Genomic DNA, 20,963 nt, shown 5'->3' on the forward strand with positions numbered 1-20,963 from the left:
TGGGGAAAAAAATTCATACATTAGGTCATATGCTTTTGTTTCCCTGTTTATTTGCATTTCTAATTCTAAGATGAGATTACTATTGCTAAAGGTGGCGCATTTGCTTCAATGATGAACTCGGCATATCACCCTTCCATTTGGAAAACTCATACCCAGAAATAAAATTAACTCATTCTTATTCTCATAACAAAAATTTTACAATACATATTTGATACTCATAAGATTATTGCATTCAGCCATTGCACAAAGGCAACTTTCATGGCCAATGCAAACACTTCAAAATATCTCAATGTATTTTGCACTGACTCCCACACTAACACACAAACACAGTCTCTCTCTCTCTCTCTCTCTCTCTCTCTCTCTCTCTCTCTCTCACACACACACACACACACACACACTCTGTGTTGTTACTCACTGACACTGAAATTCCTCTCTATGTCATCAGCTATGTTTTGGGCATCTTCTGCAACTCCAGCTAAGCCTCTTCTTGAAAGCCCTGCACAATAAAGACCATTCTTACCCTTCCAATGGTTAGGATACCTCTCTTTTGGCATTCCGTCTTGGCCAAGGAGGTAGTCCTCATCCTGCATAAACAGAAAACAAGCATATATAAACACTTGAAAAATAAGAGAGAGAAAGAGAGAGAGAGAGAGAGAGATGTGAAACAACCAATCACTCCAAAACATTAAGCTGTTAGAGTTGGTGTTATTTAATCACTCCAAAACATGTGGACCCTTTTTTGGGGGGTTGCTGGTGAGGCAATAGGTCTGATACCATGTGAAACAACTAATTGCTCTAAAAGCTTAAGCTTTTATAGTAATTGGCTGTTTAGAGAGAGATAGAGGATGGTCATAGATGTCATGAGACTCATGACCTAGTGGGCTACCACCACATCATATTGATCTTAGCCTCTCGCATCAGGATCATCAGTGCCGGATGACCTTGATTAAAAAGATCTAGATTTCAGTTGGGCACAAGTGTGGCTTGCCCTAATGATTTTTTTGGTAACCCACCAGATCAACGGCCTCAATCACCACAAACATTTGCACAAGAAATCCATCTCTCACAGTACTATACTCTTTAGATAAACATTTAGATTCAACACCTTAACCCAATCTTTCGCAGTGCTTCTATAGCCGGTGGCAAAAATAATTGCGTCAAATTGATGCAACTTTTCGTCTGCAAAAACTGCTTCATCTCCCTTGATTCGTGTCAATGCAGGAAGAACCTGTTCATCATAATCAAATGAAGTCATTAGTGCTATTTTTAGAGCCATAATCTGAGTTACATATATAATGTTATTATAACCATTAATGGCAGATAAGCTTATATGGAAATAATTATTAGAGATATCAAAAGAGATCCTATGTTTAATTGAGGACAGAAGATATAGGCTATACAATGAATTTCTATGTATGTTTGTATCTTATAATGTACCTGAATCTCTCCTGACATGATCTTGTTCATGGTCCCAACATCTATAACTGGGGACCTGCCCGTGGTAGCTTTCAAATAGAACGGGCCATTAGTGGGCTTACAGAGCCCATACTTAGACATATCTCCATACGTCAATTTGGCAAGCATGGAAACCAAGGAATCCACCATAGATAATGGCAAGTATTTCAGCATTGTCATTCCCAACTGCACTATCTCTCTTGAGAGCACATGCAACTGCATGCAATAAACCATTAGAAGAGCATATATTAGGATATATAATTTTTAGATCGAAATAAATAATACTAAGAGAAACAGCAATATTCGAACGTGGGGGCGCCCTTTTAACTGTGTTTTGCAAGGGTACCTTTCAGTCTTGAATTCCTGGTGATCGAGAAGATCGACACAATACAAGAACAAATAATAAAAACCACTACAAGAGAGCGCTTCAAGGGGAAGGAAATCAAAGACTTCCAAATATTTACACTTACATAAAAACTAAAACCATGGAAGAAATGAGTGGACAGCAAAGATTTACCGGACTCCGGATGACTACGGAGGTCTTTGCTCCATAGTTTGCTAGATCAAAAGCTATTTCCATGCCAGAATTCCCTGACCCAACCACCAAAACAGACTTGTCATTGTATTTCTTGCCTGACTTGTACTCACTAGAATGTAAGACCTCCCCAGAGAATGCATACAAGCCTGGAACATCTGGGATAAAACCTTTACTATTTTCACCAGTGGCCACTATCAGGAACCGGGCGTTGTACTCCTCAACCTCGCTGGAGTTAGTGTTCTTAGCTACTATACGCCATGTTCCAGTAGTCTCATCAAATGTCGCGGACTCGACGGACCAGCAGTACATTGGACTGAGCCTAAAATGGGAGACATAGTTATCAAGGTAGTTAATGAAGTGATTTTTAGTGATAAAGGTTGGTGTGGTGGGTGGGTGGGGCATGTGAGGGAGATGGCAGAATTGCTTGGCTAAGTGTATGTTTAGGCGATCATAAGCCCTTTTCTTCCATAGAGAAGCTGAACAGTCTTCTCTTTCTAAGATAATGTGAGGTATGGAGAGAAGCTTGAGGCAAGCTGATATTGCCAACCCAGATGGCCCTGCTCCTACTATCACTACTTCCTTCTTCATATTATTTGTCTCTTTTTGTCAAACTAACGTCTTATTGTTCCTTCTTTTATAGGTAATTGCCAGAGCAATCCTCATTAAAGGCCAGTATCCTAGTCTTTCCAAAATTGCTTGGAAGAAATCTTTTACTTTTATTTGGGCTTACCCATATGTTCGAAGTTATATCTTCGCAATATTTTAGATCTTACCAATATCTTTGAACAGAGAAATTATATGGTGCCCGCCCTTTGATTTTTGATAAAGGTAAAAGTAAAAAAAAGGTGTTTGACCCAGATAAAAATCAAGGGGGAGGGTTTTTCTCTCCCTGCCCTTGTTGTTTGACGGTCGGTCACCATATAAAAACTCCTTTGAACATATCCCATAAGATATTGAATTGACCAAATTATCCATGGGTTGACTTATTCAGCCATTTTGAAAATGGTGAGCAAGTTTCTAAAAACACATCAAGCACACTTAGTAATCTGGGCCATTGAACTGCATATGGGGTACCACAACAGATCTTTGATGAATGGCAACCATGTCCGCTCGATCAGATTTACATATGTAACAGTCAAAGGCTTTAAAAAATCCCTGTCCAAGAAATCAGATTGGCGTCACACTATTGTAGACACCCAATTTTGTCAAGGTGGAACTAATGATATGTTGTCGCGAGGAAGAGTCTCATAACGAGTCACAGAGCCCATGTCCCCTTTCTCTCGGTCTCTCTCTCTTTGGTTCACGAAAGGGGAAAGATTTCTCAAAAAATTTATCCCGGAGTCGCGATTTACTGCCTAACCGTATAAAACGACATATTAAACGTGGGCGCCGTTTAAAACGGGAGTTTCGACAAGAAATCGAATTAAATGCATAAAACACATTTTTTCACCTTTTTTCCAAGGAAAAATTGTGAACTGGTGACAGAAAAATACGAAAATAGTGAATGGGTGACACCTTTTCGAAAGTTTGTGAACGGAGGTCGAAATACGTTTTCTGACATGGCCTTTTACGTAAATACCCTTGAGAACGAAAAACCCAATGTACAGAGGCTTTTTTTTTTAACTGTAGAGAGGCTTTTTTTCTCTTCGTTTTTGACTATACAGAGGGTTTTTTTTTATACTTTTACTCCATTTTCATTTGAACCACCTGAAACCCATCTTCTCCGGCGTGAGGTGTGACCGGCGTGAAGATCTCTCATTTTTCTCTGGAGTGGGACGGTTTCCTGCATTATTCCGAACCTCTCTCCTCCGTTATCAAGTGTATTCCGGCGAGGGCTTCATTTTTCTCCGGCGAGGGCTTCATTTTTCCGGCGAGGGATTCATTTTTTCCGGCGTGGGCTTCATTTTTCCCCCATCCCCATCGTGCAGGTATGTTAGGGTGTCGTATTTCATATTTTTTTACTTTTTTTTTTCGTTCTATTAAGTTACCTTTGTGGTGTATTGTTTCATTGTCAGTATTTGGAAGTCTTTACACGTCTAGGGTTAAAAAAAAAAAATTTGTTCCCTATTTTGTTTGATTTTGACTGTGGAGAACCCCCTTTTGATAATCTCTCATTCTCGGTGTTGAGAATCCCCTTTTGAGATTCATAATATCCCTTTTTCAGTGTTGAGAACCCATTTCCACTGTTGGGACCCCCCTTTTCCAGTGTTGGGATGCTTTATATCCAGTGTTGGGACCCCCTTTTGAGGTTCATAATCCCTCAATTTAAGTGTTGAGGACCCCCTCCAGGTAGATTGATAATCCCTCATTGCCAGTGTTGAGAATCCCCTCATTTCCAGTGTTAGTAACCCTCTCTAGGATGTTGATAATCCCCCATTGCCAGTGTTGAGAACCCCCTCTAGGTAGTTCATAATGTCCCATTTGCAGTGTTGGGAACCCCTTTTCAGGCTGATAATCCCCCACTTTCAGTGTTGAGAATCCTTTCTAGGTACATTGATAATCCCCCTTCTCCACTGTTAAAAACCCCCTATTGAGGTTGATAATCCCCCTTCTCCAATGTTGAAAACCCCTGAAGGGAGGTTGATAATCCCTATTGCCAGTGTTGGGAACCCCCTGTTGAGGTTGATAATCCCTATTGCCAGTGTTGGGAACCCCCTTTTGAGGTTGATAATCCCCATTCTCGTGTGTTGAGAACCCCCTGTGGTTGATAATCCCCCTTCTCTTCTGTTGAGAACCCCCTGTTGAGGTTGATAATACTCATTGTCCAGTGTTGAGAACCCCCTCCTGAGGTTGATAATCCCCCTTCTACAGTGTTGAAAACCCCCTCAAGGGAGGTTGATAATCCCCATTTCCTGTGTTGAGAACCCCCTGTTGAGGTTGATAATCCCCTACTCCAGTGTTAAAACTCTCTATTGAGGTTGATAATCCCCCTTCTCTAGTGTTGAAAACCCCCTCAGGGAGTTTATAATACCCATTTCCAGTGTTGTGAATCCCGGTTGAGGTTGATAATTAATATTTGTAGTGTTGAGAACTCCCTGTTGAGGTTGATAATCCCCCTTCTCCACTGTTGAAAACCCCCTCAAGGGAGGTTGATAATCCCTATTTTCAGATTGTTGCCAATCCTCTTTTGGATCATTGTTCATATAGTAATTTTTGGTATGGTTTCTACACTTGAGAATCACATATTTGAGTTGCGAACCCCATTTTAAGAAACATGAACTTACATTACAATTAATTATGTTCTTTTTTGTGACAGTTATATAGTTGGATTGGGAGAAGGCAAAGTCTACAATGAAGACGCGTGTAAGTGTAGTCTTTTTTGTTCTCGTTTTAGATTGTTGGTCAATAGAATGCTCTTTTATTTTCTAATTATGTTAATAGGCAAATGAGAGCCGGAGTCGAAAGTGTAATACGAAGCCTGCAATGGGTTTAAAGAATGAGGAGATTAAAATGAAAGGTAGTAAGGGGAAAATGTAATTGAAAGGTGAGAAGGCAAAAATGAGAAATAGAGGTGAGAAGAAGATAGTTGAAGTGAAAGGTCAGAAGATGAAAACCAAAGTGAAAGGTCAGAAGATGAAAAGCGATGTGAAAAGTGAGAAGATGAAAAGCAACGTGAAAGGTCAGAAGAGTGAAGTGAAGGCGAAACATGTAAGTGTATTTGATCTTTACAGTTTTAATCTAAGTTACTTGATAAAAGTTGACGCTCTGATTATGTATGTTGTTTTACAGGATCCATATGTCCCTGCACGATGTTCTCCATCGTGCTTTATTAAGGAGATGCGGAGTACACAGTTCCGGCAGTCCCACTATGATGCTATAGGCAAGACCCCTTTCAAGGACTTCATCCGCCTAGAACAGAATCCACTAGAAGAGGCTGTCATGCATAAGCCTCTAATTAGAGCACTACACAGTAAGTGGGATCCGGCGACGAAGACATTCATGCTAGGAGGTATCGCAGTTCCATTTAGGGCTAGCGATGTTGCATTGGCTTTAGGCCTTCCCCTTAGAGGGGAAAAATTAATTTGGCGAGGGTTCCGTGGACGGACAAGAGTAAACCCACTCCTTTACTGCCTGGGTGGCCATTTCGTAGAGGATCTGTTCTGGCATCTGACCTTTCTGTGCAAATCAAGGCCTTAGTTGGTCTAGAGGACCAACCCTCCATAGAGACTTGTGTGAAATATGTCGTGCTACACCTATTCGCTACTGTGTTATTCACTCAGGCTGCACATCGGGCCGACCAGCTGTTTTGGCCCTATATCGATGATTTAGAGAAGATGTGCGACTATAACTGGGGGGAAGCAGTATACAATTGGTTACTCGAGTATTTAAACGCATCCGTCGCAGGGGGAAAATATCTTGGAGGTTGCTCCCTCACATTGCAGGTATCATGGCCTCTGCAATAGTTTGCCTTTTTATTTATCTTCCTATTAATAAAATATTAACAAAGTCTGTCTTGTGTGTGCAGGTGTGGCTTTTCGAGCACACGAAGTTGTGGATACCAAAAAATCCAGATGCCTGTCCACGTATTCTGAAGTGGAAGTCGAAAGGAAATGAAGCGAATAAGTATTATATGATTGAGCATGGGAAGATAGACAAATCTGAGGTGAGACCCTATCTACTAGATACCATTTTAGATAGTCTGTAATATTTTCTGATCTAACAACTTTCTCAAATCGTTAGGTAGTGGTGACATTGACGCCACGAGAGGACGAACTGCGGTACATTCCTGAGCAGGTATCGCAATGGACCTCTTTTTATATTATGTTTTATTTAAGTTGGTAATGTTTACAAATTTTGTGTGTTGTATCCCTTATTTGTATATTAGGAAGCCGAGGAAGAAGGAATCATTGGGCAGGGAGAACCATTAGGGCAGTCACCTACTGTCCCAGCATTGATCGGCACACCTGCGTTTGAAGGAAGGGATACTGTAGTTGAGGAGGGTGGTCAGGAGGGTGCTGAGGAGGCCAGTGAGGATAGGAGGATAAAAAGAGAGTGGGAGAAGATAGGAGAGGCATGGGACAATATAAAAAGAGAGAGGGGACAGAATGAAGAGGAGAAGGAGAGGTTAAGAAGAGTCAGGGTGGAGATGGAGGCGGAGAAGGAGAATTTACGAATACAGATTGCAGCTGAGAGGGAAATTATACAGAAGGAGTGGGAAGCGATGAGAAGACAGGAGGGAGACGAAGCTGAAATGGAGAAGGAAGAATTGAGAAAAGATGGGGAAAAAGAAGAGAGGAGGAAGATATGGAGGTCATAAATGTGATGAGTCAGGCTGAAGATGTTGGCTTCGTAAATGAAGCAGTTGTAACAGGAGCGTCAGATGTTGTTACCATTCTCGATAGCCCTGAGGGTAAAGAGAAGAGGAAGAGGACGGAAAAATTAGGGAGCATTGAGAGGAGAGTGAAAAATCAGAGAAGGGATAGGAAACCAAGCTACGCTAAGAGTAGCCCCTATACAGTACCCCCAGTGACAAAGAAAAAAAGTAAGAGGGCAACGAAGAAAGTAACACGGAGGCGAACTGATCTCATTGAGAAGTTGAAAAAACAAGAACAAAGGCAAGTACACTTGTTTTCAATTAACCATTATTCAAAGTTAGATACTTGCTTCCTCTAACCTTTGTATATTTTTGCAGTCGTATTCTCATGACCGTTGACGGGGTAAAAGTCTTGGCCGAGGATCTCAAAACGTTGTGGAACCTGAAAGGAGTCCTCAGTGGCCAAGTAAGTGTCATTTTTTAAATTAAGTGTTGTCTTCAGTACCCATTGTTGAGGTAATTAAGAAATTTTTTTGAGTTGTAGGTGTTGGATGTATATGGGAAGTATTTGTGCGCCTCCAGCAATGCCTTGATTGGACGGATTGTATATATTCCTTCGTCAGTACATGTAAGAGGCTTTTTTGTAGCTATACATGTTACTTTACAACTTATCCATGATCTAGTGTTCCCACAAAATTCATTTCATTGTACAGGGATATAAGACTTCAGGGCGTGATTCAATGGATGACAAAAATAAGTTGGACACCGATCGGTTGGCGAACGAGCTATTGCATCGTACACTTGACCATATCCCGTCAGAAGATATTGGGATGCTTTTAATCCCATGCTGTCAAGACTTTCATTGGGCTCTTGTGCTTGTTGATATGGTGAATAAAAAGATGGTCGAGTTCAACTCAATGGAAGGGGACTCATTTCAGGAGCGAGCATCTCCCACTGTAAGTAAATTAACATCTTCCGTAACATTTAATGTTACTTCCATATATATAACACTCAATATTCCTTCCTTGTCTTAAATTCAGGTAGCATTAATGAAGGAATATTTGAAGGGCCGGGGTTGCAACATCGATGACTTTCCATATTCACAGATGGATGGCTTCCGAAAGCAGAACAATGGGTGGGTTCAAACTTAAAACTTTCGAATTTTTGTTAGTATTCCTATCTCATTCGTAGTTAGCTTAAAAGTAACTCCATTCAATGCATGCTTTTATACAGGGTTGATTGCGGCGCTTTTGTCCTAAAAGTGATTGAGCATCTCTACCATGGTCAACCGCTAAACTTTGGGCCGACAGACATTCCTGAATTTCGGCTACAACTCTGTGAGAGATTTTTACGAGGAGAGTTTGGGGACTGCACACTTATATAGGAACACCTTCTAATGTTGGTGGATGTTTATTTTTTCTGATGATCAAACTTTATTTTTTAATGGAGATTGGTAGGGGATTTGTTAAATGGCAAGGGAAGTTGTTATGGTCTGTGTTTTTGTTTGTGAATGGGTGGAGAACTTGTAAATTGAAATAGGTTTAATGGAAGTGTGTTTGTGTTTGTGAATGGGTGGAGAACTTGTTTATGAATGTGGAGAAGTTGTAAATGTAAGCAGGTCTTATGGAATTGTGAACTTGTTTATGAATGTGGAGAAGTTGTAAATGTAAGCAGGTTTTATGGAAGTGTATTTGTGTTTGTGTTTCAATTTGAATATTGGAACTTGTAAATTTAAACAGGTTTTAGACATGTGTGTTTGTGTTTCTGAATGAGTAGGGAAGTTATAAATTTAAACATAATATGAAGTGTGTTTGTGTTTAAACAGGTTTTAGACATTTTCAATTCCAGCAGCTTTACTCCCCTGGAAATGGGTTGGTGACCCTTTTTCTGGGTTGGTAACCCACATTCCAAGGTCAATCACCCAAAAAAAGGGAGGTTGGTAACCTTAATTTAGAAGTCCAGCAGCTTTACTCCCCCGAAAAAATGGTTGGTGACCCTTTGTCTGGGTTGATAACCCACATTCGAAGGTTAATAACCCAAAAAAAGGGCGGTTGGTAACCTTAAGTTCCAATTCCAGCAGCTTTACTCGGCTGGAAAAATGGTTGGTGACCCTCTTTCTGGGTTGATAACCCACATTCGAAGGTTAATAACCCAAAAAAGGGAGGTTGGTAACCTTAAGTTCCAATTCCAGCAGCTTTACTCGGCTGGAAAAATGGTTGGTGACCCTTTTTATGGGTTGGTAACCCACATTCCAAGGTCAATGACCCAAAAAATGGGAGGTTGGTAACCTTAATTTTTCGGTCGATCACCCACTTTCGAATGTTGGTAACCTCGTTTTGAGGGAGTCGATAACCTGGATTTTGAATTCCAGTAGCTTTATTAACCAAGGGAATGGGTTGATGATCCAATTTTGAGTGTTGATAACCTCACTTCCGATTGGTTGATGACCTATTTTGGGGGAGTCGATAACCTAGATTTTGGTTGATAACCTAGGGAATTGGTTGATAATCCTATTGATTGTGCCGGTAATCCAAATCTGACTGTTGATAAGTCCATTTTCATGGTTTAGATGTAGGAGAGCGACAACTAAATAGAGAACAAATAGCATATCTATATCCAAAAAAATTGTTTATGTATTGATGTTCCAATTACAACAATTCTTTACAAAATAACAAAAAAGAAGTCATCACAATATCTGAGAACATTCAAAAAATTCAATTACACCCTTACACAAAGAAGGGAGCTTGACAAGGTACGCCCGACCTACTGAGTATGGGTGCAGAAGGCCCAATAGCAGTTTGGTCAACTTGTTGTCTTACCACGGGTGGTTCTTTGCAACTTCTTCTATTGTGGCCAAGTTGTCGACATCGGGTGCATTTGTAATGTAATCCACCTTTCAATTCGCGATCAGTTCTTCTCGTACGCGGCCTTCCCGGTGGTCGCTTTGCAATCGGCGGTAATATTGTCATCAAGGATTCGGGATTTAATTCCCATTGGGTCCTGTCTAGTGTCGGGTGCAAAACTTCAGCGTACGTATCCCGATATCTCTCTACATGAAACCATTTCTCGCAGTAATCGTATGCATCAAAATCTGTGATGCCAATGGCTGCCATGGCATGTCCACACGGGAGTCCATATGTTTGGAATGCACGACAACTGCACGTGCGAAGTTCCAAGTTTACGCCATCTGTATGTTCAAGGGACCGTACTTCATATTCATGAACCCCAACTCGATAAGCTGTATACTGGCGGCTCTCTTCCCTCGCTAATGTTATACGTTCTTCTGTGTAATGAGTCAACTTTGTTTGCCAACTATGACCCAATTTCTGACGCTTTTGAATGAAGTCTGTAGTCTGATGTCTACTGTGCTCTACCAATGATGCAATCGGCAATCTTCTCGCATCCTTCAGGACAGCATTGAAACACTCCAATCTATTTGTAGTCAATACATCATACATATTCCCCTTAAAATAAAAACTAGCCCAGTGTTCGTTCGCAATGTCACTTATCCACTTGTGTGCACGTTCATTCCTCACCTTAATCTTCTCCATTGTTTCTCTGAACACACTCTCTCTCAAAGTCCGTGCGGCTTTCCAAAACAATCTCTCAAGTAGAACATCTTTGAACTCGGATCGCAAATTGGCGGCGAGGTGACGCATGCAATAACTATGATGAGAATTGGGAAATATATTAGGCACTGCCTGCAACAACCCCTTCTGTCGATCAGAGCATATGGTGAATATGTTCATCTCCGCTGCCAATACGTATTGCCTCAGCAACATAAAAAACCACCTCCAACTATCTTCGTTCTCCGTCTCAACAACCCCAAATGCTAATGGATATAAACCGTTGTTACCATCGACCCCGATTGCAATCAATAAGATTCCTAGATACTTCCCTTGCAGATGTGTCCCATCAACCAAAATTATAGGCCTGAGTGTTCGATGAAAAGACCGTATGCTAGGACCAAATGTCCAAAATAAGCGAACAAATCTATCATCTCCCCTAGGTCGTAAATCTCTGGCTCTGAAAACACGCATATAGCTGCCGGGATTTCTTCTCATCATCTGAACTGTAAGTGCAGGCAATATTCGATAAGAGTCCTCCACATTCCCACACTTAATCTCAAGTATGATGTTCATCGCGTTGTACGCCTTCCAATAGCTTATAATTATACCCCAATGCATCTTGATATATTCTCGTATGATCCTCGTCCTCACATCATCTGGGCAAGCAAATAAGCGTAAACATGTCTGAGCAACCCAAGCTGCTGTGACAAGAGGGTGATCATTGCCCTTTAATTTAGTTCTACACGTATGGTCGGGGACAAACGACTTCACTAACACACAGGTCATATGATTAGTACCCGTTATACGCCATTTGCAACCCTCTACCTTGCATCGAACGGCATACTTCTTCGGTGTTGACTTTGACCTCACGAACATAAACCTCTGCCGAATAGCGTACTCTTTGACAACCTTTTTGAAGTGTTGCATATTAGAAAATATTGCCCCAACCGTTAACTGCTCAAACTGAAGATTATTAGTATCTACATCATGGGCCCCAACAAACATCCCATCTGCTTTCATTGGCCGACTACTGTTAGTCGGAACCGGTTGAGATCCCTCTCTGATAGGAGAACCCCCTCTGATAGGAGAATCCGCACTGAAAGGCTGAGCACATGGACTAACACCGATATTTTCATAATCGTCATCATCATCATCCTCCTCCTCCTCCTCCTCATCATCATCATCATCATTTCTTTCTTCTTTTAAATCTAAACCCCTCACACAGAAACCGTCTTCACTAACATTACTGAAGTCCACTTCAAGATCTCCCACATTTTGGAAGTCATCAATGCCTCCACTAACATGGTTGCCATACAAATCACTTGCCAATGTTTCATTTAAGTCAATTTCAGACCTGCATAGTTCGGCAATATATAATCAAGTTGGATCCATATGAATTATAAATTGAAATATGGAAGTATTCAAACATTGCCAAAGAACTACAATACCTTATGACAAGTTCTGCTGGAGCACCTCTGATTTCTTCACTTACATATCTCCCATCAAATTCACTTTCGTAGTCTTTTTGCAAGTCCACTTCAAAATGAAGACATTTTTGGGACGGCATCGAAGTAGAAGGAATGCTACGATTAAGAGAGGGTCTCCTAGTGCAGAGTTTGTTTGGGGGAAGCATTGACGAATTTAAGGAATTAATACATTTGTCATTTATGCTCTTAGTTATGTATATCATCACAGAATTGAACATGTATCTGTCAAACATCCTTAACATTGTTTGGAGGACATCATCATCATCGACGTCGATTAAAGTGACTATATATGGATCCACAACATATCGACATTTTATCGATAGTAAAACCTGCCTTTCTATAACACCAATCCTTCTTCAGATTGCAGCTTGAAATTCGTCGAAATTGATTCCGCGGCTGACAGATAACAATGTCTTCTTCCCTCCGACGTATTTTCAAGAAACATCATCTGTCAAATCTCCATCATAGTGTAAAAGAAGAGAAACCATTGTTTCAGACATTTTTATAAAATCCTAAATAGGGGTTCTAAACAGAGTTGTTGCTAAAAGGGGATCTTCATATCTTCTTGAGGGGTATTCAAGTGTACACAATGGGTTACCAAGTTCATAAGTGGGGTTATGGACTCTAAAGGGGGTTTTGCTACCTCAATGGGGGTTTGAAAGTTAGTCCACAAGGTGTTCTAAGAGATTATTAGGTACCTAATGGGGGATTCAAGTCCGTACGGAGGCTTCTGTAAAGGGTAATCAAGTTGCAAATTAGGGGTTTTCAACTCTCTACACAAGGGGGTTTTCAAGTTTCTAAAGGGATTACCAAGTACATAGAAGGGGGGTTACCAAGCCTCTCCGAGGTGTATCTAGTGTCAAAACAAGTTTATCAGGTAAATATATGGGACTTACCAACAGCAAATAAGGGATTATCAAGTGCAAAAAATTGTGATTCATGTACAAAAGGGTTTACATAAACTATCTATATTCGGGTCATCAAACACTAATACCAACTTTATTAGTAGGGTACCAACTCTATAAGAACAGTTTCAGAGATAATAGAAGCACAAGCCCTAATTCACCATTTTAAAAGGGTTATAAGATAGGGTTATCAATCACAATAAAGATAGGGTTATCACATACAATACAGACATGGTTATTATCACACTAAAGACAGGGTTCAAACGCATTAATGGAAGCACTAATCCTAAGAAGTCTTCTGCTACTGACCTTCACTTACACTTCTTGGGTTTCAGGCGTTAATGGAGAAAAGTAACAGAGGTTGGCGGTAAACTTTGGTTGGTGAAAAGTAACAGAGAGAAAAATCTAGTATAACGTGTTCTTTTTGCCATGAGGAGTATTTCGGTAAAAGGCCATGTCAGAAAAAGGTGTTTCGACCTCCGTTCACAAACTTTCAAAAGGGTGTCACCCATTCACTATTTTTGCATTTTTCTGTCACCAGTTGACAATTTTTCCTTTTTCCAATTATACCCATGTCCCCTATAGAAATAACAAACAAAATCGAAGACCTAATTTGATTCTTTTGGTCATCTCTCTCGTCACCATTCCAACTTCCAACCCAAATACACCTAGCCGTCCATCTGTCTCCCTCCCCCATCGGATTAGGTCGTCGCCCTCGGCCCTCCACCCTTAAGCACGAGAAGATAAGAAGAAGTTAGAAGAGAAGGAAGAGAAGAATAAGAAAGTGAGTTGGGGTTTTGGGCATGTTTTTCTTCACTTCATTTGAATTTTTTTTATTTTCAAGGTTCCCTTTGCTTTTATTTTTTCCTTTTTTTCATTTTTGGGTTTGAATTTTAGTTTCCTCAAACAAAGTTAGGAAAGTGAAATGTTGCTTGTGTTGGGGTTTTGGGAAAAGGAGAGACATGAAAAAAAAAGATAAATTTACGGGACTGTTTGATTGTAGGATCTGTTGTTCTATGTAAGACCTCATCCAAGATTGGCTTGTATTCTAAGATAGATTGCTCTGAATATGATCTATCCTACACAAATTCTATCTCAGAATAACAATATCAAAGAAAAAAAAACACTAAATTTAAGTATGATTCCATTTTACAGTGTATTTTTAGGATGGGATTTGCTATCGTCCATCGCAAAAGGCATTTCACGGATGGGCTGTTGCATGTGAGAGCTACCACACAGGCTCACTTATCAGTATATTTTGTCTTCATTCACAAGGTGGCTGCTCTCACATGCAACAACCCATCTGTGAAATGCCTTCTGTGATGGATGCTAGCAAATTCCTTTTAGGATAGTTCTTAATCTTATCTAGGACAACTTACCCTCCAATAAAAAAAGGCCCCTACGAGATGGGGGTTTGGGAAGAGGTTCCAAGATTGCAAAATTGATTCGCAATCTATGAAATTCGTCCCGAATTTTATAAATAGCGGGTAAGAGTAAAATCAAATTTTAACCAGATAGGTTTTTATATTTTAGATTTCTCTGGTTTTAGAAATTAGTTTTTACATAAAAAAAACCTCTGTCTTCTTGCTTTTCAAACCCCTTTTTCAAAGAAAACCCTAGTTTCTTTACTTGAGATTTGAGAAAGAGAAAGTAGAGGAATTCATAGGGAGCTAACAGCCTAATACTGGGCGTCGGCATTCTGCCGAATTTCTGAAGACTCAGAGCGATACCCTCCAAATAGCGCTATTGTTTAGCTGAATTTTCAGAGAACCCGAAGCCCCTTCGTCCGAATAGCGTCGTTGTTCTGCTGAATTTTCAGAGAACCCGAAGCCCTTTCGTCCGAATAGCGTTGTTATTCTGTCGAATTTTCGGAGAACCCGAAGCCCCTTCGTCCGAATAGCGCCGTTGTTCTGCCGAATTTTCGGAGAACCCAAAGCCCCTTCGTCCGAATAGTGCCGTTGTTCTGCTGAATTTTCGGAGAACACGAAGCTATACAATCCAACTAGCACCGTTACGCCGCCAACTTTTTGGAAAGCGTCCTCGCTCTGTTGGTAAAATTACATTTGTATTTTCGCTTTCTGCACTTCTGTTATAAAATCCGGTGCAGGATAGTTATGGGATCTATGGCTCCTTTTTCCTGGGTCCTATAACATAAATCCTTCATCTCTTTTTGTAAATAGGACTACGTTCCCTCTCCTTATCCTTCCACTCTGTCTCCGGTCCCATCATAGACAAAAGATACAGAAACGAGAGCCCTGGTGCTCCACGGTGTTGGATAAACTGAGGGAATCAGAAACCCAGTGTTTTCTTTCCTTTATGCCTTGCCATTTTCCGTTTGTTTTAGTTACCCTGATTGAGGTCAACTGAGAGATCCTCCCGGGACTCGAAATATGCAGTACACGATCTCAATCCAGATAACACCTAAACCAATTTTTCTTATTTTCTTTACAAATCCACTTTATTTTACGTACAGGAATTAAGCCTAATCGTTATAAAAGATAAAAAGTAAAGATTTCTGATAAATCTCTTCAAAAATGCCAAATTAAGTAAAGAGACCAGGTTTACCCTGGGCCTGAGGGGTGCCTAACACCTTCCTTGAATGTAACCATAACCTTTACTCAGATTTCTGTAAGGACCAAACCTTAACAAACAGAGCAAAATTACAGGTTCTAGGCACTCGACCTAGAGTACAACTACGGTTACTGCTCTTTTAATGAAACTCGGACCTCTATCCATGTTTCATCAGAAAAGCAGACACGGGTCCTAGGCCATAACCTAGGTGGCGACTCTGAAACTCTCTTTCTTGCGAAATCTGGACCTCGATCCCGAGTTCACAAGAAATGCAGACGAACAAACACTCCCCACTCTTCAAAAGAGCACCCGAAGTGGTGATCTTACGCCTCTCAGAAAGCGAGCAGCAAGGCTGGAAAAAACCAACTCCCACAACTATATGATGGAAATACAACGAAGAATCAAAGAGAAGAAGTTGAAAGATGTGAGAATGGGTTGAGAGATGTAGAGAGGGCTCTGTTGAAGATGTGTTTTCACTTACGGGTTGGCCCACATCGACTTAAGACGATTTTTTTCATTTAATAGGTTTTAGGTGATTAAAGATATTTTGAAATTTCGAACTCAAAATTTGGCGGGAAGATTCAAAATAAAGAATCACCCTCTTGATTTTTAAATCCCTTGTCTTTTGTTTTGCCTTGGAACTTGAACCCCAAAACCAAGTGTGATGTGAGATTGTGTAAAATCCAAAGCAAGTTTTTGAGTCCCACATTGGAAAGTTGAAGAAACTTTCACCTCCGTATAAGAGTTATTGTGGAGACAAAGGCTTGGGCCTTTCAGGGGTCATTGGAATTTTGACATAGTTTTACAAAGATCAAATAAAAAACACACGCGAGCACCGGGCCAAGGCCCGAGGTCCGGTTACCAATTACCAATTACAAATTTTAAATATAAAATCTTGATGTTTTGTTTTTTCTCTAAAGACATACGTGTTCTTCCACGCAAAACACACAAGCATACTGTTTTACAGAAACATACAAATTTCTCTCCTTGAGTTTTGCTCTTTCTTCCTCCGTTTTGTTCTGTGTTTGAGCATAGTTCTAAGGTGATTTGAATTGGACCAATAAGCGAGTGCACATCTACTTAAGCCTATGCGACTGTCTTATCTTGGAGTGTCGATTCGCAGATCCTGGTTGCATCGTAGAGGGATAATACAATTCTTAAGGAGAGTGACCAAGTGGCACAACGCATCCGCATGTTCATCCTCCTTCCTTCAACAATCATTAAGGCCCATAATGAGTTGTAGGGGCATAATCGATTTTTTAGGAAACATTTATGTAAACTCTTGTATTTTAGTTGGATAAAGTGACCACTGATGATCCAAGTGTTATATTTCAATGGTTAAGAAGTCCTTTCCATGGGTCTTGATGGCTAAGATTAATTTGGGACCTTAATGTATGCAAAGCATATGTTTTGCAAGGCCCACTTATGGATTTTATTCTATTTTGATGTGTGCATAGATGTTCTCATGAATGTTAGTAAGGGGATTATAGTTTGTTTTCTTATTATCAATCCTGTATATAACGGTAATTTTGGCATTTATACTATACAGTCAATACCTCCCCAAAGGAACTCCTGAGAACTCGAATCCACCAATTTCCATATATTATTGATCTGATAAGTTGATTTTGACTTTCTTTATGTCACATAGAGGAGGATGTCAAGATAACTTAATAGTAGCCCCTACATCTTGAGTTACATGGACATTTAGTGGTCAATCGTAATCATTAATTACACAACTCCATCAAGAGGATTATATGCAACTGGGTCAATGTAGACACCCCATTTTGACCGAGCCCTAATAGTGTCGTTAGGATAGAAATCCTATCAAACTAGTGTTTTAGTATCCCCAATTTGTTCCTAGAATAGGTTATGGTCTCATTTAGGTCCCCATAAAATTTCATCGGAATCCGTCGCGGTTTGCCTAGCAAACGAACAAAATTTGTAGTGTAGTGTAATGTAGGAATAAGGGTAGCGATTTAGCCAGAAAAGGGGGTGTACTGGGACCTGGAAAGACAATTCAAATTTACTGCGGTGGGCTGTCCATGATGATATATGGGTGTGCGGATTAATGTGTAGCATAATTAGGGGGTGCATTATCCGGAATGAGGGCAGTTTGGTAAATATGGAAGATTCTTTTCTTCCTTTTCAAGTTTTGTTTAAAGCCTAATCTAAATTAATGAGGGTTTAGGTTTAGGGTTAGTTGGAGGGAATCCTAGGGAATCTTAGGTGGTTAGAATTCCTTTGATCCCAACCCTTGAACAAAAAGGTGATTTGAAGGGTTGGGATCAAATGGAGGGAGATATTTTTCATAAAATTTCCCCCCTCTATTATTGCTCGAGCCCCCCTTTTTTATTCCATCGAAGAATGGTCATAAAATACACTTGGAGGTTGTCTAAGGAAGGAGGGAGGGGTGCAAATTTATCTGTTAGTTTAACCCCTCTCTTTTTGCCTGGACCACCCCTTTTGGTATAAAAGAGTAGTCATGATGCACATACAAGTGGGCTGTCCATGGGATAAAGGGGGGCCAAATATCATTTTCCTATATATATATATATATATAATCACTGAATGAGGGTTTTTGGGGGAGATTTTTTTTTGTGAGAAAAAACAGAGAAGAAGGAGAGAAAATCGCAAAGAAAGAGAGAGAGATTTTGGCTTTCTTCTCCGGCATCATCCTCCATCCGATCATCTTCTCCACCACCCTCGCCACCATCATCCCCACCAATCGCCTCCATCACAGCCACTATCTTCTTCTCCTTCCAGCCACCACCCCATCTTCTCCGGTGGGTTTGCCGGAATCCGGCGAGGCCATCGCAGCCACCATCGCCTCCACCATCACCATCTCTGCAACCCACACCCCCACCTTTATTTCAAACATCAAAACCCATTCTCCGGCTTAACTCCATATTCTCCGATCAACCTTCAATCGGAATCCGGTAACTCCATTTAACCATCACCACTACCAAAAACCCTTTGGACATTCTCCAATCAAACCCGACCCCATCCCCTTCCTCCATTTACAGACCTTCATTGCCCCAACACTACCTCCGACCACATCTCCATTGATTCCGGTGTCGGAATCCGATATCACCACTTTCTATCACCCCACTTCACCTCACTTCTCAGCCACTATTAGAATCCATGATTTTCATCAAACCCACTTGGATTTTTTCCCTTTGCCGCCATTAAAACCCACCTTCTCCATCATAGGATTCCATCTCCAACAACCGTTCCATTGCCCAGATCTGTTAGGGGAAAGACAACCCAAGCATCATCAGCCTCCTCTCATCTCTACTTCTCAAATCTTTAAAACCCATCTTCAATCTATTTCAGCAAAGCCCATTTCAAGAGACCATTAAATCCGACCACCTTGTTTTCTCCCCATTTCCATTTTCACTCAAATGCGTATAGCCACCACTTCTTATCTCCTCCTTCAAATCTGGGCGAACCTTCGTTTGTTCTTTTGAGAGGATGGTAGCATCAAGGTTTCTATAGATTTTCAAGGAGGAGCTGGAGAATCAGGTGGTAGGTTTGTAATCCTTCATTTACACCACCCACTCCCATCTCAACAGAACCCAAAGAGAGTTTCAAATCCAAGCTTATCTTTGTCGCAGCTCAGGTAATTTTCTTCATTTTATTCGAGCTTGATGTGATTTGGGTTCATTTGAGTAATGTGTTGATGATGGCTACTTCATTTCTATTTCTTGATAATACTCATTTGGAAAGCATAGGCTCCTCTGATTTTTATTTCCTGTGTGGTTTTCTTTGCTTAAATTTCTCTTTAGTTCATAACTTCATATCAATTACTGATTATGTCAATTTTACAAAAAATCAAAGAGCATATGTCATGACTTTTCTTCTTCCCCTGATGATCGTTTCAGTACCTATTTCTAAAAACCAAGGAAAAATTCATGTTGTGAATATTGTTTCTTGTTGAACCTGAATTCTGGACTTTAACATTGTTTTGAGTTCTTTGATCCCATATATGCCCTTTCTTCTTTCTATTCGTCTGATGTGATGCTCGCAGGACTGTTATGATTGACCCATTTAATCGGATCATGTTGTTGTCTGTTTGAGGCTAATGCTAACTCATTAGTTGCTTGTGGGTTTGGACATGGTTTTCTATTTTGTGTTGGTGTGTATGATGGAAAAGTTGTATGGTTTCACCTATAGTCTAAGGCTGAGATTTTCCAAAGAGCAAAAAGATGATAGGTCTAGGCCATTTCATCAATACTCGCTTCTTCTGCCATTCAAATTTAATGCATCCATTATCTGTTTCGTAGTCATGAACTGCCCATCGATTCAGATCCTTATGTCCCAAGGCGCCTATCCTCTTAAATGCTTTTTTTCAATTAGGTTGTGGATTGGTGGTTCTAGTGTGTCCTAGCAGCATGCTCTATCTTGCATGGTATGGAGGTCAGTAATGAGGAATGGTTCTTTCTCATTTTCAATTGCATTAATGGCAAAATGATCTTATCAAATTCTTGTTCCGACTGGACTGAGCAACCTTGTTCCATGGGGTTAATATTGTAAAAGTTGTGCTCTAGAGTTGTTTTTTTTTAGAGGGTGCGATGCCATTGAAATACCTTGGGTTTATGTCGATGGTTGGGCCTTCACTAGTGCAAGGTTGGGGATCCTGTAACTGTGAAGACATTGGCCGGGTTAAGGTAATAGCATGAGGGGGCTGTTGTAAAGGGTAAAGAAGCAATAATTATTTGGGCTGCAATAGTTGGCCGAGAAGGATAATATGTTTGATTGTCTTGAATGAGTGTAGTAACTTTTAGACCAGGGAGTATTATAATATTTGGATGGTAAAAGCTTGCTTGTTAAAAAATGGTTTCATACACCCAAATTATGAATATTTGTGATGATCAACTTGTTTCTCTTTTAATTTACCTGTAAGTCATGGAAATTTGTTATGAGCTGGAGAATTGCAGAATGATGAAAAGGCAGGTTGTGCTATCTTCCTCGAGCTAGACTACATCTTGGTATAATAACCTGAATAATTTGTGTAGTATAAAAGTGGAATTGATTCTTGGCTTCAACAATTCCTTGCCATTCCATTTGCATACCTTGGTTTAGGTCTTTTCATGTTGATACTGCAGATTTCTTAATGAGCATATCTTATTAGTACACATGTTTAAGCCTAACATCGATAGATTTTAAAATGTGGCAAATTGATAG

General features: G+C 40.3%; 2 protein-coding genes across 2 annotated transcripts; both read right to left on the bottom strand.

Moving 5' to 3' along the window:
- Nucleotides 1-369: 369 nt before the first annotated feature.
- LOC143858284 (putative indole-3-pyruvate monooxygenase YUCCA10) lies at nt 370-6,400 on the bottom strand. The gene is made up of 5 exons (XM_077368931.1): nt 6,062-6,400; nt 1,973-2,575; nt 1,438-1,671; nt 1,106-1,228; nt 370-584 (listed from the first exon to the last, which is right to left on the bottom strand). The coding sequence occupies exons 1-5, from the start codon at nt 6,098-6,100 to the stop codon at nt 408-410; spliced, it is 1,176 nt and encodes a 391-aa protein (XP_077225046.1). The 5' UTR covers nt 6,101-6,400; the 3' UTR covers nt 370-407.
- Nucleotides 6,401-9,973: 3,573 nt separating this feature from the next.
- On the bottom strand, nt 9,974-12,383 carry LOC143857667 (uncharacterized). Its single transcript, XM_077368105.1, has 3 exons — nt 12,265-12,383; nt 12,038-12,170; nt 9,974-11,920 (listed from the first exon to the last, which is right to left on the bottom strand). Exons 1-3 carry the CDS (start codon nt 12,381-12,383, stop codon nt 9,974-9,976), a joined length of 2,199 nt encoding a protein of 732 aa, XP_077224220.1.
- Nucleotides 12,384-20,963: the final 8,580 nt, after the last annotated feature.

Source organism: Tasmannia lanceolata, unplaced genomic scaffold, assembly GCF_043159265.1.
Source record: "Tasmannia lanceolata isolate RefF3 unplaced genomic scaffold, GAP_Taslan_0.1 ptg000025l, whole genome shotgun sequence".
In the NCBI taxonomy this organism is placed as follows: domain Eukaryota; kingdom Viridiplantae; phylum Streptophyta; class Magnoliopsida; order Canellales; family Winteraceae; genus Tasmannia; species Tasmannia lanceolata.